We start from the raw sequence: 20,584 nt of genomic DNA on the forward strand, positions 1-20,584 counted from the left end.
ACTGTATCGTATTTCCTTCGGAAAAAATGACGAACTCATCCTAAGACATCCAGATTATTGGATGCGTTCGTCAGTTGTAAGTAGTTCAAGTTTTTGGGAAAATTTGCTTGTGGAAAATCATAATATTTCAAAGATATGCCTATTTTCGAATAATTTATGCATTTATCTGCATTGAAAAATGATTGTAAAGCAAAAGTGCAAAAGATTATTGTCAACTTATTTTCTCAAATCACGATTTACGAACGCACAAAACTCCAGCTTTTAATTTAGTGCGTGTGCGAATTGCGGTCAAGAAAAAATATTTAAACTGTCTATATTCCTCTTAAAACAATGAAGGATGAATGAAGAAAACGCTGTTTTGAACAATTGTATATTTATTTTTTCTTAATTAAGCAAAAGTACAAAATTTTCAACTATTATTACATTTGCTCTCACAAAAACCATCACTTTTTAGCATGACGTCATGTCAGCCAAATTTACTAGCGCCATCTCTGGAGAGCATCTTTCGAAACCTCCAGACGATAGAGAGAGCCGATATTGATATGTAACTGCTCAAGGGTTACATCAGTGTTTTTATATACCTTGGGTGAGATTAGGGTGTATATTTGCGTGAAAAATCCTTGCAAAATTGATTCAGTTCTCTATATACCGTGAATTTATTGCAAGGCGATATATGTAACTGCTCAAGGGTTAGATCAGTGTTTTTATATACCTACCTTGGGACGGGTTAGATAGGGTGTATGTATGTTACGCTTTAATTGTTCTTTTGCGTATTATACCCAGATTTGATCTCAAGTTGGGCTGAAAAGGTCTTAAATGAGTTGGAGCCTCGTGTGCAATGGCGGATCCGGGGGACCTGTTTGGGGCAAATGACCACCCGCGGACTGCAGAGCCTGAAATCGACGAAAATTTGTGATTTTTCATGAATAAAGCAGAAACTAAATTTTCATTGGGAAAAGCTTGTTTCAAATTGCACAGCAATGTGTAACCAATCTTAATCCGATTTAAGGATTTTAAGGATTTTTAAGGATTTTTTTTAAGGATTTAAGGATTTTTTAGAGATTTAAGGATTTTAAGGAACCTCAACCTTTAGGGGGTATGGTACCTATGCCCCTGCAGCATCCAAGGCGACCTTTCTGGATCCGCCAGTGTTTGTGTGGGCTAACATTTATTCCATATCAGTTGCAAATGTCTCATATCAGCACCCAACAACACATCAATTATATTAATGTGAGGTTTTAATTGTGAAACACAATCTAAAAACAGATGGAACAGCTGTTGAAAGGTTTCTGAATGTGAAAACAAGCAAGATAGCATAAAAGGTGCTAACTTGAGTCTTGAGACACTTTCTTGTTCTAGTAAGGTATCTCACCTCAACGGGTCTCAACTTTCATCTTCCAGGAAGAGGAAAGTGAGCAAAAACTTGGCGCACTGAAACTAAATAGCCGATCATCCTTACACCTTACATTGAGTGAGGATGTACTCACTTTATTTATGTTCAACTGATTTTGTCTTTTGGATGCCTTAACATCAAGTGTTTAACAGTAACTTCAAATTCATTTTATCTTAGTTACTTAGCTTATGCTGAAACTGGAACTGTGCTAATAATAAATCTCATTATCATTTTCTTCCCATCTAATTCTAGAGATCAATATGACAACTATCAGCTCAAGTGAAGGACCAAATGATGATGGCTCTACTGCAGCTGCTGCTGCAAACACAGGAGCTTTTGAAAATAATGGTAAGTATGTAAATTCCATTTAGTTTTTCCTCTGCTTTGCATGGTGTTGCTGAATTATGTGCATGTGTGTCACTTTTTATGCTATTGTTGTACCTAACTGTGTGGAAGTCATTGCCAATATCTCATCATGCATTGTAAGGCTGCTATGTTCTCGTACTGACTGATGGTGTGGGCTGTTACATTCATTCTGGGGAGCATGATAAATTGCACCAGTGAGAACCAAGAATCAAGAGGTAGTGTTTTGTCTATTTTGTTGTATGGTATTATGACTCTGCCTGTAATGATTGCTTTTTTGTTAACTTAAGTCATAGGAGGGAGCTTTGAATTATTTGGATAAGACACCTGCCAACTTTCACCAGAGTTTTGGTGTCATACTTATGATTTTGTATTAGAAGATCTTGGCTTGTCCTTAGTGCTCACTGCTCACATTATTTTTAGACAGCTATTCTTGTAGGATACTTCCTAGATTATTTATTGCCCAATTTATCACTTTGACACTTTTACTTGTTCTACAAAAAAAGTCAAAGCAGTAACAACAATCTTAGATAACAGTAACAAGCCTTGAAGTGAAAATACAGCAAAAAATATAAAAGTGGTTCATTGCAGTTACTGCTCAAGTAAAGTCACTGCAAGTACCCAATTCAAATTAAGCATTTCAGGGAATGCCTTTTTTCAATGTTGGTACCTATTTGGTCAAAGATATTTGATGAGTGGGAGCCCACCTTCCATCATTGCTTGTCTGACATGCCTCTCAAATGCATGTTTATTCACCCGGTGGCAGTTTTGATAATTACCATAATTACCATGAAACTCTGTAAGATTTGGAGTCAAGACAAGGATCTTTTATCACCAAATGTTGTGTGGATTACAGGCGCGGAATACCCAAACGAGTGGCAGCCCTGTGTGGACGAGACGTCCGGCTACACGTACTACTGGAACCCAGCCACCAACGAGGTGTCCTGGGAGCCTCCGGTGGACATCAGCAGCCTGCTGCAGCCGCCGCCGCCACCGCCACCGCCACCACCGGCGGACCCGGAGCCCACACCCAAACGCCTGATGGAGGAGGGGTGAGTGGGCCTGCAGCTTGCTAGCTGGAGCTGGTGTAATCGGTGTGGGGAGAGAAATGGGAGAGTTATATAATAGTTAACTTATGTGCCCTGAAACTCATTATACCAAATATCTATACAAAAACCGTGAGCATTGTTGTTTATAATCTCGTGTCATCCTTGCTAGGTGATTATCTTATCAGTAAATAATTCAGGAAGCGATAAAGCTGATTGGGTCACATTGCATAATAAAGTTTCACATTTCATTTCTTGAGTCCCGTAAACACACTATTTGTCCTGTAACGTACTGTCTCGGTGTCCTCAGGATCCAGTTGATCACTTCTTACGGCGGCGACTCGACTGAGGATGAATCGGAGGATGAGCAGCCAGCACCACCTCCCCGGAAACCCGCCGCCGTCAGACGCCGCTCCCCGCCGCGCGCCAAGAAACCTCCCTCGCCGCAGTACGGCCCCAAATTACCCTCTCCGGAGTACGGACCCAAACTGCCGTCCGCTGCGTCACCGGTATACGGCCCGGCCGGACCGCCGTCTCCCGTGTACGGGCCGGCGCTGCCCCCGGCGGCGGAGGAGCGGCCGTCGCGGTCCCCCTCCCCGGAGGCGCCGGCGCCGGCTCGGCTGACGATGGGCCCGTTCGGCACCACGGCGGCTGCGTTCGTCGGCCCCGTGCTGCCGCCTCACCTGGCTGCCGACCTGGGCTCCGGCGCGGGATCGGCGCTTGGCTCAGCGGCGGCCTCCGGTGCCGGCTCGGCAGCCGCCTCTGGGGATGAGGAGGAGGAGGCTGAGCTGCTGGCACAGCTGCGGGAGCGGGCCGCCCAGCTGCGGCAGCTCGGCGGGGAGCTGCCCAGCGGCGTGGAGAAGCTAGTCACCGACCCAGAGCCAGACGAGAAACAGAAGACCAAGCCGACGAAGCCAGAAGCGGAGGAGGTAACCGCAAAGCCAGAGCCGGATTTGCCGGTGGCGGAGCCCGAACTGGATATCCTAGCGGCCATTGAAGCGGAGGTGCCGCCAGATGCAGAACAAGAGCCCGAACCGGCTGTCTCGAGTCCCGCACCTGCAGCTGAACGGCCATCGGAGGATTCAGAACCTTCAGATGAGCGGTCGACTTCGTCCAGATCGCGCAAACGACGCCGCAAGGCCCGCTCCCGAGCCGCGGTGGCCACGGAAGACGGTCCTCCGGCTAAGGAGTCGCGCCTGGAGGATGAAGCCAGCGCGCCGCAGCCCGCCGATGATCTACTGGCCATGATCGAAGCTGAGCAACCACCGGACTACGAACAGTCTACGACATCCCCGGCGGTCAAGACAGCCTCGGACGCTACTGAAGACCCAACTATGGACATAATCTCCGCGATTGAGAGCGAGATGCCGCCTGATTATGAGCCGGCTGTGGATTCTCCGGCGTCCACCGCACCTGCGGAGAAGAAGGCCGATTCGCCCAATGCAGACTCGACTCTTGACATCATATCGGCTATCGAAAATGAGATGCCTCCGGATTATGAGGGGTCGGGGAGTGGCAAGGCCAATTCTGAAGATAAGTTAGAACAATCTGGCATTGAAGGGGGCGAAGAGGCGATGGACCTTGACGAACCGGAGAAGGAGAATGAACCTAAGGTGGTGACACAAGATAAACCAAAGGCGAAGAATGTGGAGACAGTCAAAACGAAGCAAGAAGAGACTAAGCCGTCAGAGCCAGCAGCTTCGTCCCGCCGTCGCTCTCGCTCTGTGCAGGGTATGGGTCTAATCGCCTCCTATGGCTCCGGTTCAGACTCCGAGTCCGGTTCGGAGTCGGACTCGCGGTCGGGCTCCGACTCCGACCCCAGTTCACGGTCTGGTGACTCTGGGTCTCGGTCGAGGACTCGGCGGAAGAGGAAGGTGGGTCCGACGGACCGCACGCCCCCGCTCTCCCCTCGACCGGCGAGTGAGCGGGAGAGCTCGCCTGTCTACGGCCCGGCGCTGCCGCCGACCGGTGAGCTACCCGTCCCTTCACCGGTGGCGGCAGCAGAGAGCGGCGAGCCCCCCGCCGCAGCTACCGCCGGCCCGGCCACGGCAGCACCAGCCACCAGTCTATTTCCAGCTGTATCAGCCTCTGCAGCTCCGGCCCCGCCGCCTCCAGAGACCTCCAAACCGTCCACCAGTAAACCACTGTCAGACCGACCGACCACCAGTAAACCAAACCAAGACAAACCACCAGTCACCAAACCAGCCCCTGCGGCTCCGTCGCCTCCCCCGTCCGGCTCCAGTTACACGACATTCTCCGCGGGTGCGTACGAGACTCCGACACTTCAGGTACAGGACGGTACCTGTGTTGGGCTCGGGTACCACGAGGCCGGTCCGCCTGACCGGCTGGCCTGGGAGGAAGCGCCGCAGAAGGACCGCCCCCGCCGACCGGCCGCCGGCGACAAGCGAGGGTTCGTTCAGTTCCAGAAGGGAGGCACGTTGGAGCCGGCCCCTGAACCGGCGAAGGAGGTGGTGAAGGAGCAGGAGTCAGCTGCGGCGTTCTCTCGTGCTGGTGAGTACCGAAAAGGTCACAAGTGGGCCAAGCGATTTGGATGAGTGAGGTAGTGATTTAACATATGCTGTTTGGCAGCGGATTCATGATTATCAGATCAGATCGGCAGTCGGTTAATTACTGTTGAATTAGCCAATGGAGCTTAGTTACAGATATTGAATGAATGGACCAATTTATCAATGTCGAATGTATATGATCGATAATCCGGTCCTTTCTATTCAGTGCTTACTGCACTGCGCCCACCTGCCTCTGCCCCAGTGATTGCACTGAGCTGTTCTCTGGCCGTTTTCTCTCAGACCCGGAGGACGCGGACCGGATCAACGACATGGTGGAGGAGATTGTGGACAAGCTGGAGTTTCTCGGCGTCGGCCTGGAGACCGTGTCACCCGTCAAGGTGCTCGCCATCCAGACTCAGGTAAGGTGACGGATGGACGGCAAGGCGGGTCGTTTAGGCTAGTCGAGATAAGAGGATGCCACTGGGACTTATGCTTTGCTGGCTTCTGAATCTTATTGTTGATGATTTAGTCAACATTTTTATCTTACACAGTTGTTTTCACTCATAAAATTGATTGCATTGTGTTTGACGTGATACCCAGGCTTGGTTCCCCTATCGATTTACAGTGACCTTTACCTCAGATTCGGTGGAGACTTCGCAGTTAAAATTGCTTGGCCTGATCTTTGTCCCCTCCGCGCAGGTTGCTCGTTACCAAGCGACGACTGACCTTAACCTGCCGGCTCTTTCCTCAGACGCTGTGCGCCGCCTGGCAGTCGGGCGACCTGCGCGCCGCCTACTTCCTGCGCTGGCTGGAGGCACAGGTGACCGCGTTCGCCGAGCGGGAACGAGACTCGGCGCCCGACGGCTGGACCATGCAGTGGCACAGGTACGAGTCCGCGCCGCGGCCGACACCAGCGCCCCTGGCGGCCGCCGCGCCAACCAGCCGCCGCCGGCCGCCGCGTGAGATCGGACATTTGCCGACGGATGTAACTGCTAATGCCATTGGCGCTGTGGGACCTAAGGGAGGGGGAGGGGGGATAAGCTTCGGGTCGGGTTTACTTATCATGGCTCTCAGCGGTTAAGGTTGGGAGAACGGGGGTTGTAGAAGACAGCCGCGAAGAGTTCCCCGGACTAATGTGGGACACGCGCGAAAGGCGAAGTGTTGTGGTCAGAGTTCGGTGATATTGCGAGAGTGTGGTGTGCTTATCTGTTGATGTTTTCCCACTGCATGTAAAAATAAAGTGTAATGCATATGGAATCCTTCAAAGGAAAATATTAACCTTTTACGAACAACGGACTATCTTCCAGGCTATATATTGAACAGAGATTAACTGACGTAGCAGTTGGAACAAGAATCAGCGTCTTGTTATTACCTCGATAAGTAATCAATGCCATAGAAGCCGAGCGACTTATGAGCTTCACCATGTTCACTCTTGATCTGAGGCATAGCGCCAGCTAACTATGTTGACCAATTCATTTTTTTTTTCGGCCAAGTGGCGAGCTTTGCATCTGGTGTCAGAGCCGGGCTGCCCGCTGCTCTACCGCTACCAGGCGGCAGGCAGCCGCAGTTTCTAGTCTAGCTTCAGTAGTGTAGCACGGTAGTGCGCCGACCGTCGTTGAGAGTAGAATGGCGTTAGTCAGTGTATGTGGGTTGAATCCTTGGGTCCGAGGGGAGGCGAGAGCATCCTCTCGGCTGGTGGGCCGTGCAGTGAGGCCCGCCTCTTCAGGAGCTCGTCTCTAGCAATACGAGACCAGAGAACCATCCAGCGTCACCGTCAGCCTCTACTGCTGCTGCTGCTGCCGCTGAATGTTGGCGAACAGCTGAACAGAGCTCATGGTAAGTTCTGGTAGAGCCAGCAGCTACACCGCATAACCCCCGGCCCGTTTGAGTGTGCCCTTGCCAGTTTTTCAGCACCCGGATATGCCTTGTCTCGTCAGAAAAAAATGTGACAATTACCGGGATACAAAAATGCTAACCGATGCATTGGCTCCAATGGCTGATACTCGTATAGAGGTACCTCTTGTCATGCTGAAGTGATCAGGGTCATTGGGACTTGCTTGTCAAGGACAAAACTTCAGTGATGTTTTTTATCGGCTGGAAATCGCTCAGGTTAGATTTTCACGACACTCAGTTACCCTGTAAATAAGTAATTCCTTACCTTGCAAGTTATATTGTATACACCTGTTGATTATGATCCCCTCGCCCCCTACTTAGTCCATTCGTGTTTCTGTGTTCTCAGATAGAGACTTGCTCTTCTGCATTTGGAGTTCCTATCATGCTATCATGGATTTACCGCGTACTGTTTTCATATGCACGAGTGTTTTGCTGATTTGATTTCTTCTCTTTCTGAATTGCTCAAAAGTCAGTATCACGTCTGCGTCTCAGATATGAGTGTGTAATTTAATGCCAGTCATACGCAATACGCTGAACGTTTGATTATGTTGAGAGTGCTGTTGTTTCTCAAAAGAACAATCATTCGTCGAAAAAAAGCATACATATGTTGACAGGTTATGTGCCACAGCCTGTGGCCATTTACAGTCGTCTGTCTTGCTGTATGTACGTACCGCCACCTCAGCTGTTTGCCCTGTGCCGGCAGGTGAATAGTCAGGGTCCAGTCTCCTGTCTCTCTGGGGTGAGAGCCGCCGACAGTGAGTATCCACCCCGCCCGCCCCTCTATGTGAGATCGCCTGTCCGTGCCGCACTCTAATCCCTCGCCCGTCCGACCGGCAGGACCCGCAAACGGTACACGTACACCAACCTGAAGACGGGCCGGGAGCAGAACGACTATCCCGACATGGAGCCAAAGTCGGGTGAGTTTGTCCACTGCTTCGAGCGGTCAATTGTCAGGCATTTAAGCACGGAATAAGGGTGGGATAAATAGTTGTATTTTGGGCTAAGGTGGCATCAGAGACTTTGCAATCGAGCTGAACTGAACATTTGAACATGACGTAATTCAACCACTTACTGTTTAGATGCGCCGTTTGAGAACAACTGTTCAGGTCAGGGGGCAAATTTGAGAAGTGGTGGTCTAATGTGTCTCGGTAGTGATTTATTTTGATCACCGGTACTAAGATCGACAATTTTCTCATCTGCAGAGACTGGCCGTACTCCTGCAGACCCGGCACACAAAAAGCGCGACAAGAAGAAGAAAAAGCCGGCTGCCGCGATGGAGCCTGCAGCGGCGCCCTCTGCCGTCCCTGCCCCTGTCCCGTCCACTCCAGTTCCCCCGGCTCCGGTGGCGCCGCCTGCAGTGGATCCTCCCCTCCCAGCTCCCCAGAAACCCGTCCCTCCCCCTCCACCTCCATCGCTGGGCCCCGTTCCGACCCCGCCACCGGGAGTGCTGAAGAAGCAGCCCTCGCCGCCGGCCGGTGACGGCGCGCTGCCCGTCCCTCCGCCGCCGCCCAAGTTCGAGGGCCGGTTCCGGCTGGAGCCCCCTCCTCCGCCTCGGTTCCCCGTGGCGCCGCCGCCGCCGTCCCTGTCCTCCTACGAGCCTCCGCCGCCCGGAGAGGAGCCCGATGTGCCGCTGCCAGTGCCGCCGCCCCCACCGCCGGAGGAGCCCCCGCAGCCGGAGCCGCAGCGCGGGCAGCAGCTGCTCTCCGAGCTGGACAGCTTCTACTCGGAGGTGGGCCTGCTGAACGAGGTGTCGGCGCTGCCGCTGCCAGCCGCCCCGGCCCCTGCCGAGCCGGAGCCGCCGCTGCCGCCCACGCCGTCACCGCCGCCGCCCCAGCCCGAGGAAACGGCAGCAGCAGCGGTAGAGACCGCCGACAGGCACAAGAAGAAAAAGAAAAAGGTGAGGTGTGCGGCAAGGTGTTTAAGGCTATACTTTTGCGTTTTCTTACTTTAGGCCAGCTGTATTACCATGTAACGGTATATTACGTTCCCCAATTTTTCAAAAGCGTTTGTTCCGTCTAATATGGGCATCGAATTCCCTGATATATGGAATCCTATTACAAAATGACAATGCCATTCTTGCGGCCATAATTCTATTATCTAGAAGCGAAATTGCGGGAGCCATGGAGTAGTTTGTCGCCATTGTCGCCAGACTTTATTCGTCATTAGAAAAGCAAAAATTTTCACACGCCCCTAACAAAATCGAGCAACGCGAGAACTACAGTTCAGTAGTGTAGTGTGAATTCGAACGGGATCGTCTCGAACCAATGCCTTTGGATTTATAATCGAATCCACCGGAAAGTGACAGGGACGTAAAGCTATATTCGTGACCAAACTCAGTCTGATTCAGGTGTCCCAGCAATGTTGATTGGTCGGTCCATCTTGTTCTGCGTGCTTGGTTCCCATGAATAACTGCTCGCCATCTGCTACTTCGATTCTCGATTCAATATCCAGCTTCGAATAAGATCTAATATCTCGATCCATGTACATTTGCTACTAATGTGCGATGTCCCCTCCCCAACTACGTATGCGCATTGCGCGTCTTGCTCGCTAGTCCGAGATCCCTGCTGTCAACAGTATTATTTCGTATGGTGAACTATTTCCCTATCCCGGCTCAGGGTATATTGAGTGAAATCTCGGCTAGCCAGCGGACCTCGGAAAATCGCAAGTGCGGCTCTCCAGCATTTACGGTTCCCAAACATTCTCGCGCTTCAGGGTGCAATGACTGCTACCGCGCTGATTCACAAGAAGAAAGGCGTCGACAAGCTGGTGGCCAAATGGAAGACGGTGCAGAAGGGGCTGTAGGAGTCGCGGTACTCCTGATCAGGACCAACGTCGCTCGTGTTCGTCTCCGATTCGCTGTACGAAACGTGTGTATCACTCGCTTTATGTAAAATAAATGTCTGCTAAAAGCACTCTTTGCCTCCAAGATCATTGACTAACGATTAAAAGGCAGTTTTTGAAGTTTTTTTTATTTATCGCGTCACATGTCACGTAGGGCGGCGTGGAACCTAGCTGATGAGGGCCGAGGCGGTAGCGGCCTCGTATTTCCAGGTGGGCGGCAGCACCTGCTTCTTCTTGTAGTAGCGCGCCAGCCGGTGGATCCGCGACTCGATCAGAATCAGACGGAACTTGGAGTCCTTGTCCTTCCTGCGGCCACACATGGGGACAAAGAGGAGTTAATTGCAAATACAACTCCGTGGAATGCGAGTACTACACGGACTAATTGCAATAAGGCTTCACTTGTGCAACAAAATCCAATACGATTAGTGCATGGGGCGACATTGAAAAGATCATAACACAAGTGATCAGTGCTTGAAGAATTGGAACGGTCGGAGCTGTAGGCTTAGGATCACTTCTTTGTAGCTTGCAATTACATCATTTACCGAACCTTTGTGACAGCTAAGACAAAATAACAGGGCACATTTATACCAATAACAATCATTGACAAAATCACACTCCGCCGAAGCATAATAAATTTGGAATTGCAGTCTGCTAACACTCCATACTCAAATGTTCTTACGGCACGAAAATGAACGACACTGTTCACCGATAATTAATCCGATAAATTTAGTGACTTGCATCCAGGGTTGTGCTTGACTCATGAGTCAAGTCAGAAATTTGACTCAACTCTGACTCAAATGAGTCAGATTTGAGTCGAGACGGATAAAATGTTGAGCTGTTGAGTTGAGTCAGAGTTGAGTCGGACAAAAATATTAACCCACGAGCCGCTGGGGGGGGGCATAAAGTTGCCCCCCCCCCCTTACGTTTTGTGAAATATCTCCGAAACCTGATGAGCTACGAACGTGAAACTTGGCATAGCTTCAAATGAATACCTAGGCAATGTTTGAGGAAAGTTTGGTGGTTGTAGTACCTAAGATGACGTCACAGTGACGTCATAAAGTTTTGTCGTTTTCCGATATGGACCGTTTCTGATGACGCTGAGCATGAAACTCAACTGTAAATGAACTAGACAGCACCTGCTGTCATCCTAAAACATCTAACTACACTTCCATCTAGTTTCTGACCAATAATCGACCCTTTATATTCGGTCCCATATATCTGATGTATCGTGAGGAATATGAGAGTCGCAAATCTATAATTTCACTTATGACGTCACTGTGACGTCATTTCAAATGGGATTGACACCAAATTTGAACACAACCTCGGCTAGGTATTCAGGAAGATGTGTGCGAAGTTTCGCTTCTCTATCGCTTCGCGTTGCGACGATATCGTCGCAGAAGTAAAGGGGGGCAACTATATGCCCCCCCCCCCCAGCGGCCGGCGGGTGGCGCGGAGGCCCAGCGGCCGCCGGGTTAAGGTGTTGAGTTTAGTCAGAGTTGAGTCAGTAAAATAGCTTTTGACATCGAGTTGAGTCAAAAACATTTAGGAACATGAGTCAGCTGACTCAACTTTCTAGAATCAATATATAGTAGGTATAAGTTTTTCATCCTCCCCCCGCTTAATAACTTAGGCCTGGCCCTGCTGCCGGATTTTTTCACCCCCCCCCCCCCGCTCAACAACTTTTCTATCTGAGTCAATTTTGAGTCAACACATTTGACTCAACAAAAAATTTGAGTCAAGTTTGAGTCAACTCACATTTTCATTGAGCCGCTTGAGTCATGAGTCGATTCAAGGGAAAAAATCAGCTCCTTGTTTGAGTCAGAGTTGAGTTGGGCATTCTGAAGTTGAATGATGAGTCGAGTCGGCAATTTTTTTTTAGTCGAGCACAACCCTGCTTGCATCTAGCGATTTTACAATTGAAAACAATCAAACTTCCTTCTCAAATTTTCGGATGCAGTAGCGATTTCAAATTCCTTTTTCTTGAGTCGTGGGGTATTATGTTTTGGAAACGCTTACGCCAGCAGATAAGGCTGATTTCAAGTGTATCACAACTTACAGTGTCAAAGGCTCAGCCCAAGACAGGAGCATGCCACCCAATCAGAACTTTCAAACACAAGTTTGAAATAACGCAACCCAGCCTCATCGTTCTTTAAAAGTAAAATTAGTGTGCTTAGTGTGTTCATGATACCAACGATACCTCATTTTCTTCTTGTATTTGTTAACAAACTGAAGCAGCTGAAACAATAAAAAACAGTAACTGCCACTCACCTGAACTTGTCCAAATGCTTGCGGATGGCAATGGCCGTCTTGATCATGCAGTGCAGATCCTCGGGAATGTCGGGGGCAAGGCCCTTGCTCTTCAGGATGCGCAGAATCTTGTTGCCAGTGACAAAGCGGGTCTGGGCGACGCCAAGGGTGTCACGCAGAATCACACCTGAAAATGGAATTCACTTGCGTTAAATATGAAATTTGTAATGGCATTGATTGACAGGCAGAGGTATATTTATATGAGCACTACAAGAGTCAAGAGTTACTTGGAGAATTTCTTGCGACAATGGTAGATTCTAAGCATTAGCGACCAGCCAGATACCATGCATTTGTGCAGGACCTCCTTCACAGCCAAACAGCTAGACTGATTGCACTCAAATTTGATATACTGCGGGTTTCTATAGTCTGGCAAACCTAAGAAAGAATGGTGCTGTGAAAGAAGTGCTGCGGTCGCGGTTGATGCATGTGCATTGATATTGTGAGAGCTTGTATCCCACTTGTACAAATGTAGGGCTCCAGTGCTACTTTGTTACCCCTAATTTGTTACTATGGATATTTATCTAGAAAGGGAAGCAATTGCTGACATATTTGGTGCCATCAAGTAGGCATTCGAGTACCTACTGATTTTATAGTTACACTTTTCTACTGGCCAACTCTGATAAAGCTGTCCAGCTTCAATGTGCTATTGCATCACTTGGATGGAAGTTGCAATCAAATACCATTATAGTAGCACAAATTTTACGTCATAAGTGGTGAAAATGCTCACCATTTGTTTTTCAGCTAATGGTACAGCAACATCAGTCATTTCTTTATATTTAATCCTGTGACTCCTGTCTACAAGTTATTATCAGATACATTCCAATCCTCCACGCATCTAATGCCCTTTCATCCCAGTCCACAACATCCAGCACTGCCTTTCTGGATCCATCAAGTTAACAAGCTACTAGTTTATATGGTACAAGGGTAACAGCTGAACAACACCAGTTTTTGCCCATGGTAAATCTAGGCAGATGTTTCAGTAAGATTTATTTTGGCAGTTCACAATCTGTCAAGGGCTTTTGTCAACATATGATATAAGTAATCATATGGTAGGTACCTACCAATTTCAGATGGGGTGTGACCCTTACGGGCCAGCTTGAAGATCTGTTCCTTGACATCATCCGAGGTGAGCTTCAGCCACGTTGGCACACTTCGGCGGTACGGAAGGGCAGACCGCGAAATACCCTTTCTGAAATAGAAAGAATGGCCATTAATACATGCCGTACACTAAATGTCACTAAACACTAAATGTTTTTTAAAAATACATGCCGTTAAAATGATTGACAATTTACAAATGCTGGGCGCTTTTCGGTCACAGTTTTTTATCAGCAGGCTGCAAGCATGCTGCTACTTATTGGCTGCTCATTGGTCGAATTCAAGTGGCCTATTCAATAGACCAATGAGAGGCCAAGAAGCCCCAGCGATAGCTTCCTTATAAGGGGAAACAGACAGCATGCTGAAATAAAAACAGCGACCGAACAGAGTTCAGGACTGCATAGCATGCCAACAGAGTTGAGAAGCAGCAACAATTAGGGTGACTAATTGACACCAGCCCATATCAACAGGATCGAAAATCCACACCAGCCTGGACCAAACTGGCCTATGCTTATACTGCAAATGCATGCTCATCCACATTTTGTGAAAATACAGCATCAAAAAAGCCAATGGTTCCCCCAGTGACTCCACTACATCTCCCATACATTTTCTCAGCTAATGGTTTAATCCTCCTTTTGCACTTTAGGCTCAAAAATGATTAGGACTTAGAAGCCAGCAACAATGCCATATTGTCAGAGATGATATATTAACCCTATTAGTGGCAAGGGGTTTCATCCACATGCCAGGTTTTTCAAGAATATATCCAAACAGCTGGAGCTAGGATGCTGAAATTTTGTGACTTTTCCTAGGACTAAACCGGGCACATTCCCTGAAAATTTCAAGCTGATACCTTTATAAGGGGTGGTTCCAGGGCATCAGGAATTGGGAGGTCCTATTCATGAAGCGAGTCATTTGGGTGAAGATCATAATGTTGATGCATTATACTTGTAGGTATTCATTCTGTAGGTAGATTAACATTATCTGTAGGTAGTACAGGTTCAAAAGTGACCAAGAGATGGATCATAGGCAGTTCCAGGAGAAAGAAAGGGAGGTCGATTTCATCTCCCAACTTCAGTGCCCTGACAACGCCTATGAATAACCAATCTTCTTTCAGTCATTCTATCACATATTTTAAATTTTTGTAACATCATAAGACCATTGCCAATCAGTTTTGGTGAAGCACCAACAAAAAACTTGAATTTTTATGTATTTCAAGTACCTCCCATTTCACAAATCCATTTATGTCCTGTATAGCCTATGACTTTATGAAATGCCAATTTTAATACTACGTGTTAATTTCTGGTTCATTCTGCATCAATTGGCAGTAGTTGCGTCAAAATTGGTTGAAAACGTTGAAAAAGCATCTGAAATTTGCATTTATATCTCCCCTCCTACTTCCCCCTACTTGCTTTTTAGAGACTTTTCTTGTTCAAAATGAGTTTTGAAAATTAGGCAGTTAAATCTTGAGATATCAAAGGGGGTCCTACACACACCCCCTGCCACTAATAGGGGTAGCCAGGAGCCTGCCACCAACAGGGTTAGCCTAGAAAATTGCTTAAAAAATTATTTACTCCTAAAAAAGCAGGCACACTTCAACCAGAAATAGCAAAACCTTATCTAACCTGACCTTACCCCACGCCCACCTAGCATATCCTCACCTTACCTGAATCAATGGGTAGATGGGTGTAACTTAAGACTGACTTGTGTAAAAAGTAACAAGTAGGTATTGATGCAATATCTCACTTTTAAGCTTACAAGAATGTGTCCTTACATGTTCTTATTTAGCCAATTTGTCCAGTTTTAACAGGGTGTCAAGAGACAAAATGACCCACATAATACAATGTGCCCACACAGCAGTCTGGTACAGTAGGAAGATACCTAGGTAGGTAGGTATCAAGCTCAGGGTCCATGATACTTTTTTATAAATTTAGCTCGAATGTTTGAATGGATGGATTGACAGAGCCAGGGCCCACACTCAGCAGAGCTTGTATTTGTATTTACATTCAAGAGCGATCCACATACAAAGTGCTTGGCAATTACTGCTCATATTGTGCGTAGACTCCGGCCCCTACCATCCTATCACGCAATTCCGGGTAAAAGGAGAATTTAGATGCCAAAGTTTAACGTGGCCTTAAAAGCCGGACACGGCCTGTCCCACTCAACTGACTTCATAGCTGCGGCTGCTCCCACCAACAACAGACCATCCCTGTCAGGAGTCTCAAATATCAAGCGCCGGAGCGACTCGAACCTGGGCTCTCACTACCGGGAGTCCGGTGCTCAACCGAGCTACGGGACAGACAGGACAAATACTCCATGTAGAACCCGCCAGTCTGCAAAAGGTGGCAGGGAGCTTGACAAGATTTTCGGGGCAGACAAAATTCTGCCCTGAATCAGGGTGCTGACTGCTGAGAGCCCCGTTGCAGCCCAATTCTTGTTCCCAAATGGGATAATTGTCCCAGGGCAGCCCAGCTCCCATCTTTTTCTTATCTCTGCCTCGATATTTCTCATTCCTGCCCCGATAGTGAGCTGCCCCGACGAGATCTCGTCAAAACCTGCCATGTTTTTCAGCCTGGAGAACCCGCACAACAGTAAAAGCATAGCCCGTTTCCCTTTAAAGAGGCAAATTTTAAACCAGAATGAATTTATAGAAAATTTACATTCAATGAAAACTTTGCAAAATGCAAATCAACCTGTATATCCCAGTCGAAAGGATGCAATACACTTATGACGCACACACAATAACAAACTTGTCAAACAATGGGCGGAAAATAAATGATAACGAAAATCATTCAAAAAAAATATGATAAGCAACTATGCGCATTTATAACAAACAAAATTAGCTCACCCGGGTGTGTGCATACGACCCATGATTGCAAAATTTTATTGCTGGTGCGCCACAACACGGACCAACAATCGGAAAGGACTTGACAGCGCTGTCGTTAAACAAACACGCAAAATATTTTATTTCGTCATATACATCAAAATGACTTTCTGGCCTCTATCTCCATTTTATTTATTTAAGAAAATATTATCGAAATAATTTAATTCAGCTCAAATGTCACCAAAGGTGTGTGATTTTCTTGAAAAAAAAAAAACAGACCGAGAAACAGTGCTAGCAATCTCGCATCATCCCTTCCCAAGTCATTAGTCTCGAAACTTGTCCCAAAGCATAGACACATTTTTAATTGATAAAAAAACAAGGCGCATACAGGGGTGAGGAGGGAGGGGCATACGGACTCATGCCCCCCATTCAAATCTGGGGGCCCATTTGAGGCGTCCGAAGTTCGTCCGCCTGGGCCTCAAATAGACCCCTAATCTTTAGACTGCCGAATACCGTCTAAAAATGAGCTGAATCTGCTAAAATGATGATTGAAAAGATCGGTAGGGCCCATATCGGACCACAGCAGCATCTCGGAATCCGGGACAACCCGTCTGGCCCCCGCTTCCCAGCCAGCAATTCACTTGGGCTGAACTGTGGCAAACGTCGGGCAGCTTGGGCTTAGCTTGGGTTTGCCCACTTTGATCAAAACCAATGTATTTTTTACTAGGGCTGAGCTTGGGCATGCCGCAGCTATGCCCACGTGCGGATAGCAGTAGCTCAGCCCGACATCTGCCCACGCATCCAAAACAGGCTTAACTTGGGCGGAGCGCGGGCTGATCAAGCTGGCTGTGTCCTTCGGCTAACTGGAGTAAAGCCGGAGTTTAGCCATACTTGTTCGGCTGTTCGCGCATGCGCAGTTCTGCGCCAATCATGTGCAGCGTTTGTGACAGTCTGCGCGCTGTGCGACGAAACGACACACCGGTGTTGGGGCATTTGGTGGTTGATGTTTGGGCGCGTGTGACAGCGCGAAGAAGGGATAGTGCTCATTGCTCTTATCAAGTGGACTGGCATGGAGTTTTACGGTAGGTAATTGTATTGAATGGTGCGCTTGATCGTATGTAAACGTCATTATTTTGACTGAGTTTCACGCCATCAAACATGAAGCTGAATAGCTGTTCAGCCTGGCGACTTATACCCTCGCTCAGAAAAGCCGTATTCCGTGCCATTATGTATATCTTTGTGAAATACCAGCACTTCTGAACCAGGAAAATGAAATACAAAACACAAATATTTATCTACTTATCACCGAGCACGCTCATTCTCTGTCCGCGTTGAAAAATTCGAATGAACATTTTATACGGATCAATGAGAAGTGCTGTTACAGTATTAATGCAACAATAAGTTATTTTTCAAGCAAACATGCAATGTAAAATGTAAGTCAAACCAATTGATCTCTTTTTCAGGTACGTACCATTAGAGCAAATTGATCCAAAAAATGGAATAGTTATACAAACCAGGACCGGGTGGACGCCGCTGTCGCCCTCGCCAAGTGGTTTAGCGGAAACTGCCTGCTTAGGTATACCTACATATACGGAAACTGCGCCGAAAGCTGGCCGACCACCTACTGCAGATGTGTGTGTGTGTGGAGGAGCCAGACGCCTCCAAAGCTCCCATTCACCAGAGTGAAGTTCTTTATAAACGATTGTTTGCTAATTACTTTATCGTTTTATGAGCGATTACTTGCTGTCCTTACTTTATGCTTTCGGTTAAGTGTTCAACCAAGTATTATGAACGCCGAACGGGGAGGAAGGCTAGCGGGTCTTGTGATTGGTTTATAGTTTTGATGGCGCTTTTTCATGACTCATGCCATATTATTGCTGCAGTTTGCAGTCCACTGTTTCATGTATTTGTGTTTAATTTGACGTGTCTGTAGTCCTTTGAAATAAACATTCAATCAAAGTCAACCACTACTTTCCTTTCGCAATGCTCGATGACCGGTTAACAGAGCATATGAGTGACCGTAGCAATTTTAAATAAGCATTAAAACCACACAACCTGCTGAAAGTGCATTGGCTGCTCCTTGCTACTTGATCCAGTGTGAATCAAAAGCAAGATGAAGTCAAGTCGAGACTTGAGAAAACAGGAGCCGTCACTCGAGCCGAACCCGAGCAAAGCCACAGCAGTTTGCAATGTATAAACCCCATTCACTTCTATGGCTTAAGTCGGGATAGACAGGGCACACAGAGTGGGCTTGCCGGAGTTCAGCCCGCTCGGGCCCAGAGTAATTTCCATTATATAAATGGATTCACTGCTCGGGCTTAAATCGGGCTAACGCCAATCGTCGCTCAACTAGGGCTAAACTACGGCTGCCCGGAGCTCGCAGAGCGGGCATACCTCCGGCAGAGCATGGGCTTTAGTCGGCGTTTCTGTGTCATACGCCGACTTTAGCCCAAGCCCTAGCCGACTTTAGCCCGACTAAAAATCTCGGGCAATCCGCACTTGAGCCTGCTTGGGCCCGGAGCAAAATTGCTGGCTAGAATTCTAGCCACCCGGGGCCGGTTGGCGGTTGCAGCCAAAGGGTCAGTCGGCCGGTCGGCAGTCAGTCGCTGCCCGGGCCTGGTCTCTGAGCGCCTTGCAACCACGCTTATCAATTGAATGTTTTTTTTTAACGTGTTATTACTTTGAGTCGCTTTAAGTGAAACATGCCAGCATGGAAAACAGTAAAAATATTTTGAAAGATACCTAAGCCAGCGTTACGGTCCAAACTCCATAGAGAGGTGGACATACGAATGTACGAGAGTTTGGCGACGAAATACTACACTTGTTAAGTGACGCGGACCATTCCGTATACCATACAACTTTCTGTAGCATCGTATAGTCGCTGCACTCAAAGGTGTTTTACTTTTTGAGTTATATGCCAAAGAAACTTGGCAAGTAATCACCGGGGACACGACATATGTCTACTTTACTGGGTTTGGCGGTGAAGTCTGTGATGCCATCACAATAAAAATAACCTAATTTTGTAGAGCGAAAAATTCTTATTCAGATGCGACTCTCGCTAGTCCAAGTTTATTTATAAATAAAGCATTAAATACGGTAGAAAGTCAAAACTAAGCCCAATCGGCGTCCGCGCTAACCTGTTTACCAAAGACCGAACCCTTACCTTAGTTGCCCTAAGAGGTCACCAGTTGACCTGAAACATTAAAATCGGGTGCCAATAGCTGCGTCTCGTTGCGGCGCACACGCCCCTTTTTCGGTAAAACTCTAGCTCAATTACGAGCGAAACGTCGAGGGCGAAACGTCTCCTGCCCCCTCGCTCGGCGCGGACCGTTTGCAAAAAAAAGATGTATGTAGGTAATAGGTCGACGGAGAGGATAAAAATGGATGGAATGAGTCGTCTGACCTAGGTATGTGAACATACTATGCTGTTGGATAAGGTTATACTTTACATTAACTATCATTTATCATTTTATGCAATGTGCAATGCAAACCTACCTTGGTAACTATCGTCTATCAACACGTTCATTAATTTTTTTATTAACCCGCGCCCCGTAGGGGGGGGGGGGCCGAAACGGCCCCCCCCTGTCCTTTTCGGTCGATATCTCCTAAACGGCTGGAGATATCGCCACCAAACTTTCAGGACCCCTCCGAGCATCAATTTTACACATTGTGACCAAAAATTTTACCAGAGGCTATGATAGGTTGGCCACAAATGACGTCAGAGTGACGTCATGTTCTGTCATTTTCGACCGAAAAAAGACCTTCGCGAGAAGACCTGTCTGTGTCAGGACTACAGCTTTGAAGATACAGAAAAATGATCAAGACATGAAAGGTGTAGAATTGACAGGGCTACAAAACTGCTATCTCGAATTTTTGAAATTTTTGAGTTTTGACCCCCAAAATCAAAAAAGCATTTTTTTGGATATATTCGCCAAAAAATCCAAAAAGTTTTTGGAGTTCCGAAAAAAACCGGAATATATGTGATAGTGCCTACCATCTTCTATCTACATACCAAATTTCAGATCGATACCTCGTTTTTTGGCCAAGTTATAGCGAAAAAACTGTTCAAAAATGATGACGTCAAATTTTCAAACTCAATTTTTGGCAATTCTAGAACTCGTAGAGCAAAACGAAGACCACCATTAGACTCCCCGTGACAAGCTGCATGGAATCGATACCCATTTTATGCAAAAATATCAACTTTGAAATTTGACCTAATTTGACCTGACCTTGACCTGACCTTCACCAAAACGTGACCTAGGCTGGCCCCAAAGGATGCCTAACCCACATAATCGCATTTGTCATGTAAAATGGACCA

The 20,584-nt window shown here is 47.5% G+C and overlaps 2 protein-coding genes across 3 annotated transcripts; one reads left to right on the top strand and one right to left on the bottom strand.

The window, feature by feature from the left end:
* The first annotated feature begins 515 nt into the window (after positions 1 to 515).
* LOC122371621 (nascent polypeptide-associated complex subunit alpha, muscle-specific form-like) lies at positions 516 to 10,111 on the top strand. 2 transcript variants are annotated; one of them, XM_043348055.1, is made up of 9 exons: positions 516 to 586; positions 1,646 to 1,741; positions 2,613 to 2,808; positions 3,113 to 5,313; positions 5,610 to 5,728; positions 6,061 to 6,194; positions 8,040 to 8,119; positions 8,405 to 9,099; positions 9,915 to 10,111. In XM_043348055.1, exons 2-9 carry the CDS (start codon positions 1,654 to 1,656, stop codon positions 10,002 to 10,004), a joined length of 3,603 nt encoding a protein of 1,200 aa, XP_043203990.1. In that variant the 5' UTR covers positions 516 to 586; positions 1,646 to 1,653; the 3' UTR covers positions 10,005 to 10,111. The 2 variants fall into 2 exon arrangements, with proteins under 2 accessions (XP_043203990.1, XP_043203991.1); XM_043348056.1 differs by having other exon boundaries at positions 516 to 544.
* Positions 10,112 to 10,155: 44 nt separating this feature from the next.
* On the bottom strand, positions 10,156 to 16,405 carry LOC122371624 (40S ribosomal protein S13-like). Its single transcript, XM_043348058.1, has 4 exons — positions 16,291 to 16,405; positions 13,412 to 13,539; positions 12,312 to 12,477; positions 10,156 to 10,349 (listed from the first exon to the last, which is right to left on the bottom strand). Exons 1-4 carry the CDS (start codon positions 16,311 to 16,313, stop codon positions 10,211 to 10,213), a joined length of 456 nt encoding a protein of 151 aa, XP_043203993.1. The 5' UTR covers positions 16,314 to 16,405; the 3' UTR covers positions 10,156 to 10,210.
* Between the last annotated feature and the right edge of the window lie 4,179 nt (positions 16,406 to 20,584).

The sequence above is a fragment of the Amphibalanus amphitrite genome, unplaced genomic scaffold (genome assembly GCF_019059575.1).
Source record: "Amphibalanus amphitrite isolate SeventyFive unplaced genomic scaffold, NRLGWU_Aamphi_draft 001264F_arrow, whole genome shotgun sequence".
NCBI lineage: Eukaryota > Metazoa > Arthropoda > Thecostraca > Balanomorpha > Balanidae > Amphibalanus > Amphibalanus amphitrite.